This window comes from Zalophus californianus, chromosome 13 (assembly GCF_009762305.2).
Source record: "Zalophus californianus isolate mZalCal1 chromosome 13, mZalCal1.pri.v2, whole genome shotgun sequence".
Lineage (NCBI taxonomy): Eukaryota > Metazoa > Chordata > Mammalia > Carnivora > Otariidae > Zalophus > Zalophus californianus.
In genome coordinates this window covers 53,983,969-54,007,782 of record NC_045607.1, presented here as the reverse complement: position 1 = coordinate 54,007,782, position 23,814 = coordinate 53,983,969, and the positions used below count along the sequence as shown (strand labels likewise).

General features: G+C 40.1%; 1 protein-coding gene across 4 annotated transcripts in view; it reads right to left on the bottom strand.

Moving 5' to 3' along the window:
- The window catches only part of FREM1 (FRAS1 related extracellular matrix 1), a 175,862-nt gene that overhangs the window by 4,293 nt on the left and 147,755 nt on the right, over positions 1-23,814 (bottom strand). For 3 of the 4 annotated variants that reach the window (XM_027616577.2, XM_027616575.2, XM_027616578.2), the window contains 9 exons: positions 22,947-23,076; positions 19,570-19,642; positions 13,837-13,986; positions 12,100-12,338; positions 11,263-11,310; positions 10,851-10,955; positions 10,502-10,630; positions 9,912-10,027; positions 326-411 (listed from right to left, as the gene is read on the bottom strand). In XM_027616577.2, the coding sequence (XP_027472378.2) occupies positions 326-411; positions 9,912-10,027; positions 10,502-10,630; positions 10,851-10,955; positions 11,263-11,310; positions 12,100-12,338; positions 13,837-13,986; positions 19,570-19,642; positions 22,947-23,076 (1,076 nt within the window). Of the gene's footprint in view, positions 1-325; positions 412-9,911; positions 10,028-10,381; positions 10,631-10,850; positions 10,956-11,262; positions 11,311-12,099; positions 12,339-13,836; positions 13,987-19,569; positions 19,643-22,946; positions 23,077-23,814 lie in introns of those variants that run through there. The other variant, XR_003523839.1, reaches the window with a different exon arrangement.

The following is a 23,814-nucleotide window of genomic DNA, read 5'->3' as shown; positions in this document are numbered from 1 at the left end:
AGAGAGAGAGAAAGAGAGAGAATGAGCGGGAGAGGGGAAGCAGGCTTCCCGCCAAGCAGGGAGCCTGATGCGGGACTCGATCTCAGAACCCCGGGATCATGACCTAAGCCCAAGGCAGACGCCCAACTGACTAAGCCACCAGGCACCCCAAGTTGAGGTTTAAAAGACACACTGTCCACCGGGCACCCCCTCCAAAAAAGAAAAAATAGATTGTCCAACCATTTAATTGTTGCTTGTTACTGTGAGCCACAATTATCTGGCCCAGGGGAGGGTGATGCCCTCTTGATGTTCTCGCCTCCCTCCTCAGTACAGTGCAAACACTTGCCTATCCAGAAGGGTTTCCCTCCACTGATGTCCCAGAGCCATCGCATGTGCCGTCTAGAGAGAACTGTCACAAGGCTGCCCAGGTGACTACAAGGAGACAAACAAAAAAGGACAGCGTCAGTGACAAGGAGCCCAATGTTCCTGTTGATATGAAATTCATAACAGAAGTCAAATCGGTTTAAAATAAAAAAAAAGCGTATATATAGAAAGAACTTTCCAGGATTTGAATACTCTATTTTTTTACTTTAATGACTATCTGTAAGGTGGTATTGGGGACAGCAAAGAAAGTGAGATTTTTTTTTTTATACTATCTGAGCTTTAAAGCACAAATCCAATAGGTTTTAAACATCTTTTTAGAAAAATCAGCAACTACCTACTTATAAAAATTCATGCCAAAATATTACTCCTCTCGCAGGGAGTTTATCTCTAAACGGGCACAAATTTGACAAATATCCAGTTAATTTGATCAGTAAGGTAACCCAAACTATTCAGATAAAATTACTTGAGGCCTACATTTTACACTTGGTGTACTTAATCAAATACCCCAATACCTGTGACCCTTTGGTCATACTCAGTGAAATGAGCATGGTCTCACTGTCAAAACTTCATAGGTGGTGTAGAAGTTAAAGCATGTGTTCTTATAAACATATATAAATATCCCCCCAAATAGAATTGTTTTTATGTTTAAGGTGTACAGTAATGCTTTGACTTACCTATATTGTGAAATGATTACCATAAGTTTACTTAGCATCCATCATTTCATTTAGATATCAAAAAAAAAACAGAAAGAAAAATCATTGTTTTCCTTGTGATGAGAACTCTTGGGATTTACTCTCTCAATAACTTTCAAATCTACCATAGAGCCGTGTTAGCTAAACTCATTATGCTGTACGTTACATCCCAGGAACCAAAAGGTTGTACCTTTTGACCACCTCATCCAAATATCCCACCCCATATCCCTGGCCTCTGCTAATCACATCTGATCTTTTTTTCTATGAGTTTGTTTTTTGGTTTTAAGACTACATATAAGTGAGATCATATAGTATTTGTCTGTCTCTATCTGGTTTATTTCACTTAGTGTAACCCTCAATGAGTATTATGCTGTTACAAATGGCAGGAATTCCTCTTTTTTATGGCTGAATAATATTCCTCTGTGCATACATGCAGCATGTATCACAACTTTTTTATTCATTCATCTGTCGATGGACACTTGGATTTCCCTGTCTTGGCTACTATAAATAATAAACATGCTGTAAATATGGGGGTGCAGATAGCCCTTCAACATACGGTTTGATTTCCTTCAGATATATTCCCAGAGTGGAATTGTTGGATCATATGGTAGTTCTATTTTTAATATTTTGAGAATCCTCCAAACTGTTTTCCATAATGGCTGCACCAATTTGCAATCCCTTCACTATAACACAAGGAATTCCTTTTCTCCACATCTTTACCAGCAATTGTTATCTCTCATCCTTTTGAGTATAGATATTATAACAGGCATGAGAATTATTCATGAATTATTCCTGCAGCTAGCTGAATTATTCCTATAAGCAATATTTGGTTGTTTCTAATTCCCCAATGGTGCCTATTAAAAGCTCTTTAAAAATGCTTATGTAAAAAGCTAATGATTATGTTTCTTCTTCTTCTTCTTCTTCTTCTTCTTCTTCTTCTTCTTCTTCTTCTTCTTCTTCTTCTTCTTCTTCTTCTTCTTCTTCTTCTTTTTTTAATACAGAAAGTTTCAAACAAGAAACAAAGTCACCATGATCTTGCCTGGTTAATATCCATTGGTATTTTATTCATTTTGCCTATGTCTTTCCAAACTTCCAATTCATTTCTCTGCTTTTCCAGATCACATATGGAGAACATAATCTATCCATTTCTTCATGATTTTTTCCCCACTAAAACCAGTACTTTATTATTCTATCATGCAGTGGTGACTTCTAGGACTTCTGAGATACATAAGTCTCTTCACCCCTTCTCTGAATGTCCTCAGGCTGCTGGATTTGGGTTTTGTGACTTGGCTCTGACCTCATTATTTACTGTCATCTCCTGTCTGACAGTCACAGAGGATACGAGAGCCCAACTTCTTCCCTCCTTCTCACATCCAATATGGTAATTCTAACGTGCTGAGGGTTTACAACTCAGAATACAAATGTGTGGTATTCTGCCAAATATGTAGGCCAAGGGAAGGCTCGAGGGGCTGCCTCAGTAAATATGGTGCATTGAACAGGGCAAAGGAGATCTGAGTTCTCTTCCTACTCTGCCCAATTCCCTTACAGCCATAACTGCAGCCTCACCTTCATCATTAGAAGTGACAGGGCTTATTCAAGGATATTTAACATCTCCTCCTGCTTTAAGAGTCTTGAAAATATTGTGAAAATAGACTTTGTAAAATCCATTTTAGCTGGTCAAGTGCAAGTTTGATTTCTTTTTTTGTCTCTCCAAGAAGCAAAAAGTCCCAAAAGAGCAAGATGGGAAGATAGCTGTGTTTAGGTTATGTAACATGTTAGACCATAATTATTTGTAAAAGAAATATTTAGGCACTGGTATGTTGATTATTTTACAAAAATATTCCTTTTCCTTTATGCCCATATACACACCAAATAGTGTGAACATTATCTATATAGATGTGTATAGAGAGATAGAAAAATAAAACATAGAAACACATACATATAAAAAACTTTGGGCAGCTCTGAAATTTGAAGGCATTCAAAGTGTAGTAATAAAAACAGAAACTTCAATTTTTCTAGTTAAAGAAATAAACATCTACTTCTTTGAAATGTTTTGATTAAGTATAGGTGTATTTCAGACTAACTCTTTAAGGCCAGGCCAGCAGGGGTTCCAGACACTCCTGTGGGAAAACAAAATGGTTTTATAGATAATGATTTATAATAATAGAATTACCAAATGTACAATGACGGCCTAAGGAAATGAGCAGATGAGATTACAATATGTAAATTCAAGAAATACCTAATCTAGGAGTCTAGCTCCTCTGGGTTGGAAAAATAATAAAACACCAATGGAGAGGAAAGGAGATTGGAGATAAAGATTGAGTTGAGTTAGCAATCTGATTAGGGACAAGGAGAAAAGCAAAATTTGCTGTTCTTGAAACATGGGTGCTGCAAATGACCCTCTGTAAAGGATCTTCAGGGAAGAGAGCCCCAGGAAACACAGCTCAGAATTGAATAATGATCCCTGATACCAAATCAAAAACATACTAATATTAATATTAATTCTAATTAGAAAATCTAAGATCATCTCCTAAAATTAATTCATGAGAAGGTAAATATCCAGGTTGTGAAATGGTGAAATTATAAATTTTATATCACAAAAGGAATGGATAATTCCCAGAAGAGATATTTTTCTTCCTTTTATCTATGTATATATAAAAGGAATACATATTTTTCTTCCTTTTATATATATATATAAAGTTTATTTTCATTCCATTATTCTTAACATAACAGAGTTATATTAGATTCAAGGGTATGATATAGTGAAGAATACTGGTTTTGCAAGACAAAGAGGGTGGAGAAGCAGAAAACACAATAAACCTGAAAGGTAATGGGTCCAGGAAGGCAGGGAGGCCCATCTGATGGTAAAAACATGTTTAATGGTAGAGGAGGTCTTGGGGTTCAGAGAAAAATTATACGGAAGAGGTGGTCCTGCCGCCCAAAAATACTTCTTGTAGAATAACTGAGCCAAAGGAACATGGAGATCTTTTCCTGTTCCTTTTAGTTTGCTTTTAACTTGCCGCTAAGTCATTTTTTGAAATGTCTGTAGCTAGTATTAACTGTTCTTGGGGTAATCATTCTCGTCCTTTCGAAATACAATGCATAGTGAAGTATCACACAAATACAATCAGATCAAATATTCATACTCATTTTTTCAAATAAAATTTGAAAATTAAAAGCTTTTTATGATATTTTAAAAATCTCAGACCATATATATTTTCTTTACCTCTCTTACACATTCTGGAATACCATCAGAAATGGTATTTGATAGATGTTCTAAGTTCTGGACCAATCTGGTAAACAGATAATGTGTAATTTGAAAGAGTTTTATTACTGATAGATACATAATTCGTCTCTTTCTAAAATATGATGGAAAAACTCCAATTGTCCCTAGAAACTTTTTTTTTGTTCTGAAAGTTTTCTCAGTTTTATATATCAAAAGAAAGCACAGTTCTAGAGCTTAAAATAATTCCCTGAGATGAGTTTACCAAAATAACTTCAAAATAATATGAATAAATTACTCTGAACCTGCTAATAAGACCAAAGTTTGATCTACTAGATATGATCTTTAATACCCTTAAATTAATAGGGGAGATGGAAATTTTCCATCATTGCTATAATAGATTTTATAATAGTTATTATAGCACAAAATACCCTTCTATTTGTACTTATGTTCTCATAGGTGCAATCAACAAATACAGCTTGTAACTTACATTATTTACATTTAGATCCAGAGACATCAACTTAATGAAAGCTAAATGCTGCCATTTTAAGTTTAGTGACTTTCACATTCTTTTTTTTTTTTAAGATTTATTTATCTACTTTTAGAGAGAGCAGGAGAGGGGCAGAGGGAGGAGAATCTCAAGGAGACTCCCCACTGAGCGAGAGCCTGATGCAGAGCCCCATCTCATGACCTTGAGATCATGACCCTGAAATCACGACCTAAGCTGAAACCAAGAGTCCAACGCTCAACCGAGCCACCCAGGCACGCCACTGACTTTCACATTCTCTCTTTTCTTTTTAAGATTTTACTTATTTATTTATTTGACAGAGAGACACAGCGAGAGAGGGAACACAAGCAGGGGGAGTGGGAGAGGGAGAAGCAGGCTTCCCACGGAGCAGGGAGCCTGATGCGGGGCTCGATCCCAGGACCCTGGGATCATGACCTGAGCTGAAGGCAGATGCTTAACAACTGAGCCACCCAGGTGCCCCTGACTTTCACATTCTTTTTTTTTTTTAAAGATTTTATTTATTTATTTGAGAGAGAGAGAATGAGAGATAGAGAGCACGAGAGGGAAGAGGGTCAGAGGGAGAAGCAGACTCCCTGCTGAGCAGGGAGCCTGATGCGGGACTCGATCCCGGGACTCCAGGATCATGACCTGAGCCGAAGGCAGTCGCTTAACCAACTGAGCCACCCAGGCGCCCTGACTTTCACATTCTTAATAGAGCTTTGTGAGAAGCAGATGTGGGAAAGAATTGTCAGGATTGTATGACACCTTACTGATATAAAATGAGGGGTTTAAAGACTTGACATAGGGGCGCCTGTGTGGCTCAGTCAGTTAAGCATCTGCCTTTGGCTCAGGTCATGATCCCAGGGTCCTGGGATCAAGCCCCATGTAGAGCTCCCTGCTCAATGGGGAGCCTGCTTCTCCCTCTCCCCCTGCTCATGCTCTCTCTCACTCACTCACTCTCTCAAGTACATAAAAAAAATCTTTAATAAAGACTTGCCATATAGGACAGATGTATCTGGAGAAAGGTGGTGTCAATTTTTCTGCAGCTCACTGATGAATGAAGAATGATTTAGTTATTGGGCTGTGGGGCCAATCCTGGGGGATGATACTTTAAGATGCAGTCTGGTCTAGACATTTCCAGTAGATTAAGTGCCCAAATATTTGTTGAATGAATGAATTTATAAACTGAGAACCTGATTGTACCTTAAGTTTGCTGTGAAAGATTATTTTGATTCCAATCCAAAAGAAATTAGGGTCCATAATTTAATAAAAATCATAGTGTGTCTTTGCTGTGAAAGATACAAAATACTAATACATGGTTTTGAAACCTACTTTAGGTTAGTTCAACACAAAGTTAACATAGGTGTGCTCGTCAATTCACCTGAGACGAGATAGCCCCGATTCTTATGAGCTATAATAGAAATGAAGTCCACGAGCGAGTGATTTTGCTTTTCCAAATCCCTTTTGTTTTATCTGTAGAATGTAGATAATAATATGTGTTTCCCTCACAGAAGGATGATGGGAGGATCAAACAAGCTAGTAGAGGTGAAAGAATTCTGTAAACTATACAGTGTAACATCAAAGGAAGGCGTTATTGGTGAAGGAGGCATGTAGAACTAGGTCAGGCTACTGTAAAATGATCAGGGTGTAAACGTGCTTAAACCCAAGTTGCAGACGAGATCTTAGGGCAAACGCATGAGGAAGTAGCTAGACTTTTAAATTAATTTGGGCTTCAAGTTTATTATTGGGACAAGGGAACTGTATCATATTCATAGATTTATGACAAGATTAATAGGTACATAACTAGTCTTCCTACTCTTTGTACTCACCATTAAAACCAGCTGCAATTAGATGGATCAATAAAATAAAAAAATATATTGGGGGAAACCAATGTAGGTTGGTCACCATGAAGTTATCAATATAATTACAAATTGCCATGATTTCAAAAAAATGGATTTTGACACCAAAAAGCAAGAAGATCATAGTATCAGAGTAAAGAACAGTCCTTCTAAGAGAAGATACTTGGTGACCTGATGCCAACATTGATGAAGGAATGGAAAGATATTGCTCAATACGCGTTGTCTTTACTTTTCTCATAACATGAAGAACTGGTTAGAGCTTCATTATAGGCTGGCAGAGTTACCTGAACTGTTGAGGATCACTGCAAGATGAACAGTAAGGCTGCCTTCAAACTTAAGGTTTGGACTAATGTCGCTCTGTTCACCTATATTTTGCCAACAAATCCCAGCAGCATTTGATCTGGTAACCTTGGCTATGGTATAACTGCACTTCTGTACGCTCCCTCATTTTTGTCAGTATAGACACCATACGCTCCCTTCGTAACATGTTGCAGTCTTCTCCTGGCTAAATCAGAGAGCTTTTCATTCCACACCAGAGCTCTCTCCTCAAGAAGGAAAAGAAAAAGACCTATACCACTCTTCCTACCTGAGCTATCAATGCATTAAGACAAACGTTAAATAAAAGTAGGACACCCAGTTACTTGGGTGGAAGAATGTCTTCATTGTCCCTTAACATACAGCAATATGGGAATGTATGTATTTAAACAATAATTATTTATAAAATTAAAAAAATAGTTTAACTTACTTCATAGCACCCACTCATCAACAAAAACCTGAAAGCCACTGATTAACCTCTATAGTACTCATACTTAAGACATGAAATACATCAGTGAAAAAAGGGTGGATAATTTGACCAATTTTTAAAAAGACTTAAAATATATATTTTTTAAAGATTTTATTTATTCATTTGAGAGAGGGAGCAAATGAGCACAAGCCAGGGGGAGGGAAAAAGGGAGAGGGAGAAGCAGGCTTCCCACGGAGCAGGGAGCCCGAGGCGGGGCTCAATCCCAGGACCCTGGGATCATGACCCGAGCTGAAGGCAGACGCTTAACCGACTGAGCCACCCAAGCGCCACAGACTTGTAAAATATTTTATTAACTCTTTAAAAATCTAGTTACGGGGTGCCTGGGTGGCACAGTCGGTTGAGTGTCTAACTCTTGGTTGTGGCTCAGCTGGTGATCTCAGGGTTGTGGGATCAAGATTCTCACTCCCTCTCTCTCTAAAATAAATAAATAAGTCTTAAAAAAATCCAGTTATAATTTACGTACAGTAAAATGCATAAATTTTAAGTATTCAATTCAATGAATTTTCACAATTATATATATATCCATGTAACTACCACCCAGAGCAAGACGTAGAACATCTCCACCACTCTAGAACCTTACCTCATGCTACTTTTTAGTCACTCTACAATCCCCGCCAGGGATGACTGTTTTTTTTTTTTTTCTTATTTGTAACACCAACTAATAAATTAGTTTTTCCTATTCATATAAATGAAATCATATAATATGCACTCTTTTATGTTGGGTTGCTTCCTCTCTACATGTTTTTGAGATTTATTCACCTTGTTGGAGGTTTTAGTAGTTCATTCCATTTTATCATTCATAAAATAATTTATCAGAAAAAGAATATTTATCTATTTCCTTGTTGATGGAGAAAATATAAAGAACCCTTATAAATCAACAACAAAAAGGCAAATGACCTAAACTATTATTATTTTTTTAAGATTTTATTTATTTATTTGAGAGAGTGAGTGACAGAGAGAGAGAGAACAAGCAAGGGGAGGCAGAGGGAGAAGCAGACTCCCTGATGAGCAGGGAGCCTGACACAGCGCTCAATCCCAGGACCCTGAAACCATGACCTGAGCTGAAGGCAGAGTCTTAACTGCTTAACCGACTAGCCCCATACCCAAACTATTATTATTATATTAAAAAAAAAGGTGCTATGAAATTCTTGTGAATGTCTTTTTTAGTATATATTTTTTAAGTTTTATTTATTTAAGTAATCTCTACACCCAATGTGGGGCTCAAACTCATGACCCCAAGATCAAGAGTCATACTCCTCTAAATGAGCCAGCCAGGCACCCCTTTAGCATAAAGTTTTATCTCTTTCAGGTAAATACCTAGGCGTAGAGATGTTAGGTCACAGGGCAAATATTTGTAACTTTATAAAAAACTGCCAGACAACTCTACAAAGCGGTTATACACTTTTACACAGGGGTTACCATTTTACACTTCCACCAACATATATGAGAACTCCATGTGGTACTGTCAGTCTTTGTGGTTTTATAGTGGGTGTGAAGTGGTATTTCACTGTGGTTTTTATTTGCACTTCCCAGATGTCTAATGGTGGTGCATCTTTTCATGCACTTATCAATCAATTATATATCTTTTCTTGTGAAGTCTCCAAGTCAGTTGCTATTTTTTTTTGAATCGGTTTGTCTTTTTGTTACAGATTCATAGGAATTGTTTGTATTTTCTGGATTTGAGACCTAGATCAGTTGGACAATTGGAGATGAGCTTTGCCAAATGTGGTTCGCCCTTTCACTTTCTTAGCAGTGTTTTTAGATGAGCATAACTTTTTGAATTTGATGAAGTGCAAGATCTGACTGCTATTCACCAGGAACTCCTCTAAGTCTCCATTTCCAGCCATGGGGCAGATTAGTCTCATTGCATTGTTCTGGATAATATCCAGGTAGGCAAAAAGGGGGGCTGGTGGTCAGGGATAGGTACGTATGCATTTTTAAAGTCCTTCTGGGCTAGATAAATTTTGTTGTCATGATTTGACCACAAGCCATCCTTCACTAAGTGTTCCATTACCCACCGACGCTTTGTCCAACTTATCTGGTTCCATAATCATCACTGTCCCTGACATTGTCATAGGTCTGATACTATAAGACCTTTCATTGCTACGTATTTTCAAATTACTGGGCAGGAATCCCTACTTAATTAAAAAAAAAAAAAAGATAGAACCTGCAAAGCTGCTGACTCAGAAAATCTCCTCTGACTTTCTCCAAAAGATTGAGAGAAACTAAAACGTAGAATTATGGCAACGGCACAGTCTTCACATAGAGAGATACGTCAAAATATATCATCAAGGTAATCTCAAATCCATTCTGAACTACAGAACTTTCCTGGGCTTCCTAAAACAAAACCAAGTAGATATTAGACAGTCAAGGCTCCAGTGAAGGCAGCGACCCCGCAGTTGCATGAGAAAAGAGAGAGACAGTATGAAAGAAACCATTAAAGTGAAAAAGGGTTTCTTACTGTTCCTTGCAAGCTCGGGCAGCTGTGTTCCAGGTGACTTTCTGCTCTGTGATCAGGGAGTGGCAGTAGCCTGAGTGATGGTGCCAACCAGCTGGGCAGGATTTACCTTCCACCTCCTGAAATACAGTTGTCCATGTTCACATCAGAATGGTCTTTACCATCTAGAGTCTGCTCTCAGCATCAAGAGTTCCATAAGTCCCCTAACCTGACTAGAGTAGTTCTGTCACCAGAAAGGACGTCAGCCCTTTTCTGTCACCAGAAAGGACGTCAGCCCTTATCCCAATTCTCCACCTTGAGGAACGTGATGGGTTTTTACAGAAAACACTACTGAAGTCAGCACTATTTCAATTGTACACTTTTGACATTCTGATGATTAAACAAAATGAGTAAACACCTTCTTAAATTGTATCGATTAACAAACGTGTTTTGTGATTTGTGAAACACCCCTTGGGCCATATTCTCCTCTTCACCTTCAAAGTAGAAGGAGGGCAGGTGGATGTAGCAAGAGCTGTCAGATCATTTCCTGTCTATCAGCATATCACAGAGCACAGAGCAAGCAGAGATCCTTCGCAGCTCATCCCGTGTCCCACCTCGCTTTGGGGGCTCCAAGCTTTCCACGTAACCCCATCACACTTGTATAGCTTTCGGAGGCTTTCTTGGAAGTGGAAAAGGCCCTTTAATTCCAGTGTGCAGTTCTTTGGAAATGAGGGCAGCGGGTCCTATGGGAAGGAGAGGTAACGTAGATGTGACTTAATGTAATCGGATCGCACATTCACCCCCTTCAGGTCTTCGTTTGTTAGGGAGCATTTGTGTTGGGCAAACGATCCCCAAGCCTGAAGGCTGTTTTATAACCCAGCAAACAGCTTGTTGTAAGATGAATAGGAAGTAAAAAGATTTCCCCACCTGTCTGGGGAAGTGTGAGTCAGTTGTGGATTCTACCTTATCTGCCTGAGGCAGCTCTGCCTCTTTGCTTGTCTTTTGTGGCTGACGAATAATGGATACTTTGGCCTTCCGTTTGTGAGATGGAGAGCCGTCTTCCTCCAGCTTCAGGGAAACCGTTCCATGATGCAGGAGGAAACCAGAAAACAACAATAAAGAGAAAGCAAACACCCAGACAGCAAACAAAAACGTTTGCTGGAAAAATGAGCAATTCAAAAGTTGGGTTAAAGCAAAAAGGTAAAAGGTGGTTTGTTTTTTTTTTTTTTCTGACCAACAAGCCTCAAAAACAAATGTCAAAACAGGCTTTTAAGAGAAATACATAAATACAGAAGAAATAAAAAAATAATAATTTCACTAAATATTTTGCATCCAGAAATACAGAAATTTAGCGATTCTCTCAGACTATGCTTACATTATAGATGATGTCGGTTCCATTTCTATGAACAGAGGATGGAAGAACCTGAAATCAACAAAGTACAAAATATGAACAAAATTGGTTTGAATAACAACTAGCAACAGGGTAAAACCCTTTCAGTAAGATCTTGTTAGTGTTGAAAAAAATGTTAAAACATATGTTACTTAGGATTTTCCATGCCCGAATCATTAGAATTTTTAAAATCACCGGACCTAATCATAACTTACCAGTGTTGATTCATACATTCATAGTTTCAGTTATAGAGAAAAGACATCCTTATTTTCTTGGTATATCTGTGGCACATAGAGGTCCAAGTACACACGCACACACACGCACACACAGTGTGTGCCTAATTAGAATCCTGTGCTAATAAGGTCAAAGCCACAGTTTCCACACCCAAGTAGATCACTTAATCTCATTCTGTTCTAGTGTCACTGGTTAACCCCTATCTGTTTTGATCACAAAGGGAACCACAGCAGAAATCACATGGATGATTCAGTACATCCATCAACTAAATTACTACAAATTAAGGCAATGTTATGATATCTGTATACAAAAGGCACTGCATGGGGGTGCCTGGCTGGCTTAGTCGCTGGAGCATGGGACTCTTGATCTCAGGGTCCTAAGTTCAAGCCCCACGTTGGGTGTAGAGATTACTTAAAAATAAAATCTTTTAAACAACGGGGGGGGGGACTGCGTGCTTGTGCAAGGAACCATGGCTCCCATTCACTATGCGAATCACCTTCTTCAGTGTTTCCGAACAATTATTAATATTTTTTTTATTCTTCTACAATGTCCTCTGCACATCAGATCCCAGAAGTTCCCCATCCTTACCATTTTGCCATTCCCCCGGGTCCTAAGCTTCATACGAGAAACATCTGGAGACTCAAAGCCCTGTTGGTTGTCTCCCCTAGTGACTGCCGGCTGCTTGTTAGATGGAAGGGGTCTTCTTTCCAGATGAAAGGAACCAGAAGTGGTGGGTGAGGAAGACCCTGGGGACAGTGGGTACCAAATGCCCTTCTCCTGTGCGTTGTGCTGGTTGGGGTTGAAGGAATGTGAAGGATGGCACTGCCCTGGGGGCATGAAAGATGGCAGGTCAGTTCATGGTACACCAACGGGTAGATCACCTCGACACAGCCCCTGCAGCAGCATGTCATTAAACTTAGATGGATGGTTTCCCCCCCAGATGCTGCCTCTTTGCCATTTGCCAGAACTCCTTTACTCTTCATCTGTTTCCATGCAGGAAAGCTGTGCCCTTCTGCACCGCTATGGGGTGGTTATAAAGTCACGAAATTGATTTCACAAACCACAAACGAAAGACATTGTCATAATTTTATAATCAGACCACGTACTGGGGAAACTGCCTCACTTCTCTTCATGTTATAGCATTCCTCAGGTTTATTCACTGATCAAGGATCGTTCCGTAAACCCTGCAAAGTGCTCATCCTTTCTCCAGTCTCCTAGAGGTAGACGCTGGAATTGTTTGAAGAAGCGAAATCAAGTAACAGTTATAAAAAATTAGCATTCAACTGTTACAGAACAAACAGCCAGTAAACCTTAACGGAGCTACTTCCACTAGAAGCACTTCCAATTAGTGTGACAAAAATCTAAACCCACGACGCTCATGCGGCTATTTTGTATTTCACGTGTAAAGTGTGTATTTCATGTATTTTATGTACTCACTGTGACCAGAAAATTCTACCGAGAAAGAAATGAATTTGGCCGTAAAGGTGATGGGGAAAGATGTTGTGGAAAAAATGAGTATCATAAAGGCAAGGGGAGAGTGTTTATTTTTATCATAGGAAAGAGAGGAGGTGAGAGTGGATTTCAGGTAAGGAGAACATAGCATGGGGCATGACAGGTGTAAAAGCAGAGGTCTAAGTCCATGCATGGTACCTGGACACTTGTCAAATCCTAAATTGACACTTACGTAGAAAATATTTGGCAGAAAAAAAAAAATCAGAGCACCAAGGACTGTGCTCAGTTTTTATTTTATTTAGTTCACAGGTTGTTCTTTTTGCATACACTATCCAGGACCTACTTGGCTCTGCAACTCAAGGTTATTCATTAATATTCTCCAGCTTCTCCTGAATCTCCTAGCCAGCTGTATCTTTCACATCTGTTTTTCTCCAATTCCTTCCTCTCTTAGAATTTTCCTGGTCACACTACAGTGGGGGCTCAGATTTGAGGCATTAAGAGCTCTCTTTAACAGAGGAAGATAATTATAGCCCTACAAACTCTGGGGGAAAATAATTGTCGATAGATTCTCACCAACATTGCTTCCCCCTTGGTGAGAACAACAAATGGGTAGGGGGAAAAAACAACAACAACAACAAAAAAAACAACCATGCCACTGACTTGTTGCTTTTCTCAAACACTAGTTCTTAGCAGGAGGAAAACCACATGAAGCAGAAACCAGAATAAAGGGCCTACGACACGACTGAGGTTGCTTTCTTGACAAGAAATTAAGTATTTTGATTTGAAGGCGTTATCAAGCACATTGGCTGTTGAAAGCAAGCAGCTACAGCGCCAGGACCGCTCCTGATTTCAAGATGAGGATCAAAAGAATACCTCCTTTTGAGTCCAAAATTTTCACTGCAGCTTTTGTCTTTGTGCCAAGAACCGCATTCACAGGGGAGTTCAGAATTACTTCAAAGGCCTCATTGTCTTCCTCTAAACCGTCATAGGTAATTGCTATATTCCACATCTTAGTTGACATTCCTACAAGAAGTAAACATTTTAATTACTCTTTAATTGCTATTTCAATCATCTAGGTGTCAGAGAAATATATTAATTAACATGTCTACAGCTAGGCTGCAGTAGCCTGAGCGAGCTACTGTACTACTAGCAACTCTGCTCAAGTCCTGCTGTTCTCCCAAATAATATTAAAAGACCACATTTGTTCCTGGACAATGATGCTTCCGTTTCAATGCAAACACTGTAACAAAAAAGTAAGCTGCATTATGCAAGGGATGAACAGCAACAACAAAAAATGGTTAGAAGATGAGATCCAAGGCTTACTTGCCCCCTCCCCGACCTGCCCCTTCTCCCCTTAAGAATAAACAAGTACCGCAATCTTAAAATCTTAATAGTTTCAAAACTCTTAAAAGGCTGGCAGAGACAGTTAAAAGTGATTATTGGATGGTACTCCATGCTATTCATGGAACCCTTGAAATGATTGATTTCTAAAGACAGCTGCCTCCATCCACTGCTCAGCTTCCTGAGATCCTTCTAGCCCACAAATGTTTTTTTTTCTAATGATGTAATACTCAGTATTTGATACCTTCCTCGAGAGAATTTATGGGCTGGGGGTTTTAGAAACAGACTGAGCCCTTTTTTTTTCTCTCTCTCTCTTTCTGTCTGCCTCTGCTCAGGGAGTTACAATCAAGCTTGGTTCACAGCAACTTTGTGAACTTAATACCCGACCGTTTCAATGGTCCAAACATAGCCCCAGCTATATCACCACGGAGATGGGACACAAAGCAAGCCCAGAAACACAAAATATTAAAGCTGGAAGAAACTTGTGAGATTGTCTGATCCTGACCCCTTCCCATGACGCACATTACAGGATATCCCACTTAGTTTATTTAGAAGAGAACGTGGTGGAAGAAAAAAAAAAAAAAAGAAGTACCCCATTTAGCGGAGAAAGAAGGCTCAAGTTTAAGGGGGGAAAAAGATAATAAATGTATGGTTTAGCTTTCTAGGACTGTTTTGAAAACTTTTACTCGCTGGCATTCACTCACTGGCTCTTAGAGGGGTTTTATTCCCATAAACCCATCTATCGAAGCAGTCAAGCATTTTTTCCTGAGCCCTCTCTTCTGAAAATCTGGATTCCTTTCTCCCCGCACACTGCTGCAGATTTATGCCTCGCGATTGCCCCATCTATATGACAGCCTCCTCTTTGAAGATGTGTCACATACAGATTTCATGATCTAATCAACGTTTCCTTGATCCCCCGCAGAATCCACTGGAAAGATGAAACTGTTCATTGATCCTACTCCTGGATGCACTTAGAGGGAAACAAAATTAAGTGTAGTTGAAATAATTTTATTTAAAAAAATAAAAAACAGGCTGACAACTGGTTTGTTAAGCTTTCCGTATCAACTGAATCCCTAAATCAATTATTTTCCTAGTCTTTGCTAAAACAGAAGTTGCAACACCTAACGTAAAATGCCATATAACTCCCACCTCGTGGATGGAGGGATGGATCGACCCATCAAAATACACATTTTGTATCTATTACGTACTTACCTTTGCTTTAGATGCTATGGAGAACACCAGAGGTATAACGTTAGCATGCCCTGACATAAAGGAATTTAAAAGCTCTTTGCAGAGACAAGATGTAAATACCAGGAGAAGCCACTGTGCAAGGCTATATAGGATTAGCTGCCAAGGGATACAGACTAGATGGTAAATACTGTATGTATGTGGGCGCCAGAGTAGGGAGGTTTGGGAGGGAGGCAGTGGGAAAGCAGCATAAGCAAAGGCAGGAAGGTAGAGGAGCAAAGGCCTTGAACAGGGAGGGCTGAGCGAATGAGCTGGCTGGAACAGAGCTCTCACCACCAAACAGGAGATGGTAAAAAAAGCAAAGGCAGTTTGTGGCCAGGCTGCAGAGAACCCTGGACACCAGGTGCTGGATTCAGACTTTAAACCATAGGCAACAGGGAAGACTCTTGAAAATGGAGGTCTTAGAAAAAATCAATCTCCGTGTTATGCAGGAAGATTTAGGGGCCCAGGAAGATGGGCAAAGAGGCTAGAAGTGGGGAGGCCACATGGGCAGCTGTTGTAATAAACCTGGCAGGAAGGGATAAGGGACCAGATGGTACAGAAAGTGCATGAATATTAAGAAGTTTAATGTTCAAAGAACTGTTTTGACTCTCAAAGTACAAAAAGTTAAGCATTATTCAAATAAAACTCCAATAAAAAAAAATCCAAGTCCCAACCAATTGCCCTCTTACTGTTAAGAATCATTTTTTTAAAAAATTATAGTACCCCTTCTCCCTCCCAACGCCCCCCAAAATTAAAGTTTTTCTAAGACCTTATGGAGTAGAACCAGAGGGTTAGAGCAAATCTCTTCCAAATTTCATTTAAGTACTTTCTGATTGGTTTGCTTGCATTTCAATTTTGTTTCTATGCCTACCAGGTGTGCATATAGAACCAACTTTTCTAGGTTAATGAGATTGGAAGTAAGAACTTTCTGGGTTTTTCTTTTTCCTTCCTCTCCCATTTTCAAGGTGCAAAGTAGTTGTTAAATCACCGAGATTATAAGCAATTTCAGAAGGCTTGAACTGGCCTCCTGTTCCCATAAAACAAAAGGTGCTGAAGAAAAGGTGTCACTTTATGCAGACATACCCCACTTTACAGAGTAGGTCAATTACTGGATATTTTCCTGCAAAGCAGATTCCACTACTGAAAGACACTGCCTCAATGTTTTTTAGTAAATGCCATTTTAGAGATCTGTTCCTTTGGAAAACATTTTGACTAGTAGGAATGATTTAGCCTCAATTAAGAAAGCAGCAAACCTTTTAAGAACACATATTTAAAAGGGAAACAATCATTTTCTTAAGAATATTTACACTTTGACTCAATCAGTCACAATAGCTGAATGCAAAGTAGGCAGGATTAGTTTGGGGTTCAGTACAATGGCAGGAAGGTGAAGCTCGCTAGGCTGAAAAGTTACCCGTTTCTCTCCAGCACCCTCCCCAAAGTTCTCAAACCTCCTCATATCCTACTGTCTTTGATTTCTCACTCTGTTTCTTCGCCCATCATGGAGGCTACATTTTTGAAGAAAAAAACAGATTGCTTTGGGCAAAAGCAGTGGGGGTGGGGGTGGGGACACCAGACCCAGAAGAGGCAAGGTTTAACAATATGGGAGTAAATAAACATTTACAGGACCTGTGAACATAGGGAACTTTAAAATACTCTAAAGTAAGACTTCAGCTAATGAAACCATTTCTGGCTAGTCAATTCCAAAACAATGAGCAGGCAAGTATTGTTCCTTTTTAACTTGTAAGATTTTTTTCTTAAAATGTCTAAATAATCCCTAAAATCATGACCAGTTAGAGCCTCCAGAAGTCATCAGAATCTACTCAAAATAGCATGTAAACTCTTGTAGACAAATCAGCCTTTTATCTTATCCAGTGGAAACTCCTAGAGGTGGATTTCAGAGCCTCCTCTAAGTGTGATACTTTCTAGTTGCTATCAATCCAAACGGAGCACCTGGAAGGCTGCTCGAAATCTACTGAAAGCCCAAATCACTCCAGATCCTGTGACAAACAGGCCTCAAATAATAAAGACAACATATGACAAAGACTCTTGGTTCTCCAAAGTAGAAAGTTTTGAACTGCCTTAACGTGAAGTACAAAAGGGACATACACAGTGTAAATGCACCAAAATCTTTCATCTTCAGGTTGACCAGAACACTCTTGTGTTGCCTTGCAGCAACCTGTGGGTAAACATCAAATACATTATGGGAACAGCTCTTCTACAAAGTAGGTCACTTGAGGAACAAACTTACATGAGTCAGGAAACGTAAACATCACGGGAAGGAGGCCAATCATAATAGTTGGGTAGTTTCATGTCAAATTTAAGAGTCATTGTTATAGGTTGAACTGGGTACTCAAAATCTTTATGTTGAAATCCTAATTCCTAGTACTTCAGAACATGACCTTATTTACAGATGTAACTGGTTAAGATAAAGTCATACTAGAGTGGGCCTCTAATCCATTATGATCGATGTCCTTATAAAAAGGGGAAATTTGGACACAGATGCATACACAAGAAAGTCATGTGGGGACAAGGGCAGAGACTGGTATAGATATAGCAGAAGCCAAGGAATGCCAAAGATTCCAGCCAATCACCAGAGCATGGGAGACAGGCATGGAACAGATGCTCTCTCACAGCCCCTGGAAGGAATCAACCCTGCTGACCCCTTGATCTTGAACTTGTAGCCTCCAGAATGGTGGGAAAATAAATTTCTGTTTTTAAGCTACCCGTTTGTGATATTTTGTGAGGGCAGCCTTAGCAAACTAAACTAGTCACAAAACATCATGCTACTTGTGATAAATGGCAGAAAGGCATTTCTTTTCTATGTTTACTTTTAAGGATGTCAGTTTTGGGGTGGTGATGATACTTAGGCTACTTTGTTTTGCCTTTGCTTGAACCATCACGTATCAGTGGCAGAAAATGGCAAGAGTTGTGATTTGGTGGAATGTTCTCAGAGTGTAGAACACCTCCTCTGCAGGAGAGCACAAAGCCCCAAGCCCTGGCTGCTTCACAAGGCCTTTTCCATTTGCCCCTGGACAGGTGATCCATGTCCGTCCCAGACTAGAGGGAAGGAGAGAACCATGCATGCAGTGAAGGAGAGCTACCTGCCCCTTCAACAGAAGCCAGGGAAGGAAGGTGTGGATCCAGCCTCAGTGCTTTAGACACATTTCCCCAAAAGTGTGTTGGTCCTTCACCCTGAAGGCCCCTCCTCCTTCTTCTTCTACTTGCTCAGAATACCATCTCCTCTGGGAAGTTTTCCAGGATTCCCCTTAACCAGAACAGTGGCCCATCTTTTGGGTCCCAATGTACTCTTAGTGAGTTGTTTTCATGTCTCTATTTCCCACATGATAGAACACCTTTGAGAGTAGGCACCATGCTTTTATATTCCCTTTTGCACCTGGCAGAATTTTTTCCACAGATTTAAAGCAAAATATGTGCTATCTAATTAATCTTCCCTGGAATCTCCTCATTTCAACCTATTCCAAGAGAAATCATTTAGAAATGGCCTCATGCGAATATGACTTTCTGAAAATTTCCATCAAAGTATGAGGCAATTAAATTAGCTCAGCTTTATGTTAGGACTCCAAGTAATTTTTTATTTGATTTTTTTTTTTTTTGGTCTTTTGGGTTTTTTTGTTTTTAGAAGGGGGTAGGGGGAGAGGGAGAGGGAGAATCTTAAGCAGGCTCCAAGCCCAGTGCGGAGCCCAATGTGGGGCTCAATCTCATGACCCTGAGACCATGACCTGAGCCCAAAACAAAAGTCGGACACTTAATCGACTGAGCCACCCAGGTGCCCCCAAATAATTTTTTAGATGACACCCTTTTCTGGATTTTTTGGATGTTTGCTTTGATATTTTTATATTTATTTGTTATGAGTTTTCTTCTCATTTTAAATAAATATTCACTTGTGATAAAGTGAAATATGGGGGACAAAACCTCAAGTCCAAACTGATCTCTCTTGGAGTGGCTGAAATAGGTCCCCATGACCTGCACACATTCTTACAAAAACAGGAAACAAACTGTAGACACAAAACGTACCTGGGTCAAACTGAATCAGTGTAGATGGAGTCAGAGTGAAGTCTTTTCCAACTGTAGCTGACACTTGGTTGACCTTAAGAGGAAAAAATGTCCTTTTTTAATAAAAATAAATATTATTTTAGGCCGCCTGGGTGGCTCAGTTGGTTGAGCGGCTGCCTTCAGCTCAGGTCATGATCCTGGAGTCCCAGGATCGAGTCCCGCATCAGCTCAGCAGGGAGTCTGCTTCTCCCTCTGACCCTCCCCCTTCTTGTACTCTCTCTTTCTCATTCTCTCTCTCTCAAATAAATAAATAAAATCTTTAAAAAAATTAAAAATTAAAAAAATTAAAAAATATATTATTTTAATAGAGAAACATCTAGTCTAGTATCACAATAGATTAATGCTCTTTTTTTGGGGGGAGGCTCTCCACCCAACAACCCAACATGGGGCTTGAACTCATAACCCCAAGATCGGGAGTTGCATGCTCTACTGACTGAGCCAGCCAGGCATCCCAAACTCATGCTCTTAAATCTGTTTTTAACATAAAGGTGTTTTTTTTTTTCAAATTATAATAAACCATTTTAGATCTAGGCTACATGGATCTTCCTTAAACTTAAATTTTTTCTTAGACTACTACCAATGGAAGTAAAAGCAAAGCTTTTTTTTTCTCTTTTTCTTTTTCCTTCTTTATAAATGATTCGGTCATTGGAGAAAGCAGCATAAATCTTAAACACCATTTTTCTCTTCGTTATGAGGATCCATTTATTTCATCCCCTTCCTTCTACCCGAAACTGGCTTTGAAATCATGCCTCAGAGGAAAGGTTGGGGGGAGAAGCAGCAGCAGTTCCTCCTCACAAGTAGCTTTAGGGTGTCCTATGAGTTTCAGGGCACGGAAGGCCTTAGACAAGTTGACCTGAAACAAGTCTGGTCCATTTTCCTGTCAGGACGAAACCAACCCTCTTCACAGAAATGAATAAGAGCTCCACGGGGCTGGCCGACCTGGTGAACGGCCACACAAAATCAATCCACACACACCACGGAGGGCTTTTGAGGCTTCATCAAGTAAGTCATTAGCAACAACAACAAAAATTACACTAGTCCGCAGAGACTATTTACTACTCTGTTCCCCACTCCCGGGGCTGAAAACCAGAGGTGATTTAGGGCTCTCAAGTCATGGCCTTATCTCCCCCAGAGGGAGCCGAAATCCGTGTTAAGAATAGTGCCCTTGGGGCACCTGGGTGGCTCAGTCATTAAGCGCCTGCCTTCAGCTCAGGTCATGATCCCAGGGTCCTAGGATCGAGCCCCCATTGGGCTCCCTGCTCAGCGGGAAGCATGTTTCTCCCTCTCCCACTCCCCCTGCTTGTGTTCCCTCTCTCGCTGTCTCTCTCTCTCTGTTAAAAAATAAATAAAATCTTTAAAAAAAAAAAAAAGAATAGTGTCCTTGGGGGCGCCTGGGCTCTGTCACTGGGCATCTGCCTTCAGCTCAGGTCATGGTCCCAGAGTCCTGGGATTGAGCCCCGTGTCGGGTTCCCTGCTCAGCGAGAAACCTGCTTCTCCCTCTCCCACTCCCCCTGTGTGTGTTCCCTCTCTCGCTGTGTCTCTCTCTGTCAAATGAATAAATAAAATCTTAAAAAAAAAAAAAGAATAGTGTCCTTGGCTAGTGTGAAAAAGAAGTCATCAGATGAGAACCCAGTGTAAGCACGAGAGGCAGCTGTTACTTTGCCTTTTTTAGGCATTTAAGATGGTCAAGAATGTGGGTTCCTCTATTTCTTCACTTTCATACAAAGAAATGAAGCACACCATGGAAAACTTCAAAGCTGTCATCAAGGGCCCTAAGACCTGCGAATGGGTCTGCAGTGGAAACATTGTGCTGAAGAGGGTACTTCCTCCTAAGCTTCCATTTGCACTTTGCCCACAAAGCCAAGGCTCCTCCTGAACAAGCTCGCATTGTGAAAAGGCGGCCCATTGTACACCTGTAGCCACCATATGCCGGAAGTTACATTTCCCTGCATGACTCTAGCACACGCAATTACTTGGTATTTTACCACCACTGAGCTGACAGAATCCTATGTGGGAAAAGGAACGGTCTGCGGCAGGCTGGTGGGAGCAATCAGCTCCTTGAAGGTGCACGATTCAAACCAGGGCAAATCACACAGGGAAAAGGGCTTCCTCTTCCTCTGCTTCTGGTCAAGTAACCAATATGCTCTGGTATAGAGTGGCACCTGTGCTCTGGGTGGAGCTGTCCCTGAAGCCTCAGGGCCATATTTGATGAAGGCCTGCACACTCAGTGGGCAGGTTCGCAGTGCGCATTCAGCCGAAGTAGACAAAAGGTTCCATATCACGCCACATATGTTCTTTCTACCTGGCCAAGTGAATGGTATGTGGCCCCAAACTCTAGACTCGAGCATATGGTGCTTTCTAGAGACGACCAAAGCATTATTTAAAAACGGTTCAGGCAGATTTCTTTTTGCATGAACAATCTGCTGGGAGATTGTCTGATGTTTCACTAGCAATAAAGCACCCACAGATCTGGGAAAAAGGGTCTATGCCCACTGGAAAGATAAATACAAAATGCAGATATGGCAGAATTTAGGTGCACAAGGTTTTGAGGATGATTTGAATGTATTATTGTAATGGAGAATGAACTGAGATGGCCATTTTTTCCAGAAGCTAATATCACTGCCTCTTTCATGAGATTGAGGAGCGGAGTCTCCAAGGCTCATTCACCATTGTTGGTTGGTGAAAACTTTTCAAGCTGTCATTCTCTTGAAGTGTTACTGCGATAGTGACTCCTAAAAAGACCCTTCAATTCTAGAAGCCATAAGTTGTGCTCCATGGTCTACGCCAAAGGAAAGGAATAACAAGCTGACTGATCTAAAAGTGATTACTGAATATTCTTTATATTTCAGAGGCCTGGATTGATATGTGCGCTCCTAATTTTAACTTGGGTGACTCTTAAGATAAGTTTGTCCTTGATTTTCCTCATCCACTAAGACCACAGGAAGTGACCCTGGTGGCATACTAAGAGAAAGCCATCTGGGGGCTGACATTTGTTCTGGGACCTCATAGAAGGTCTTGCATACAACCTTTCTTTTCCAAAGCAGAGTTTGGCTCGATTTACTAGTTTGATATATCTCCCTAAAAAGTCAAACTTCAAGACTTAATGACTAGATTTAAAAACTAAAAATGGGTTTGAAATACCATATCTAGGAGTGAATGAAGCCAGATAAAGGGTGGGAGGATAAGAAAATGTTAGGTGTAGAATCTCTAAAATAATGTGGTAATCCTGCATTTTGAAATTTCCTTGGTTCCTTTGGTTTCCTTTCTAAGAAAATAATCAAAGGCGCCAACCAGCAACCCAAGTTTTAGCCTGACAGTTTATATTTTAGAGCTGTTACCTTTACACTCACGAAGGCTGAGTCCATGGAATATCCTCTTCTGGTAATTTCCAAGGGCAACATGCCCACATTCTCGCAGACCTCATATTCAGTCTGTGACCATTCAATATGAGACCACTTCAGTTCCAAACTGTGCATGAAAGGAAAAGAAAAAGGAAAATCACTTTTTAAAAATGCACAGTAAGTGCCTTTAGGGATCCTCTGCTTGGTAGGAGATTGAATCACTGGTTCATATCCTGGTGACAGACGTGGTTCACCAACCTACACCAGTGCTAAAAATTCCTTATGCTTATTTGATACATTTTAGCTCAAAAAGAACTTTTACTAACAATCTCATCTGATGCTTACAACAATGCCATGAGTTAGAAAGAGTGAGTATTAGAGTTCTGTTTTACAAATGCAGAAACTAAGGTTAAAAGGCTGTCAGAGGGACTCAAACATGAGTCATCTGAAGGGGCAAAGGGACCAGGAGCAGTGAAGTTCAAGGAGACACTTATTTATGGAAAGGACATTGATAGGAAATCTTCTCTCTTACTTTTTGGGCTTCACTCGTATATCAAGAACTGTTCCAGATGTAGACCTTCTCTGAACTTGGGTTCAATTTAATAACTAGTTATCTTTCAGGATGTGCCTCGGAATTACAATATGCATGGGTTTTATAACCATTATCTGTTCCTTCTTCTGTTCACATAAAAGGGCTGACATGTAGTTTGGATGCAGCAATACAACTGAAAAAAACCTGATAAATAGGGGGTGGTCTTTTTCACACAGTAGATTTAGTGAGCCCAACATTGGATGGAAACTGTCTACTTTACTCATAATATAGAAACTTTCCTTTTCTTTTTCAGAAAACTGGAGAAAATCAGAG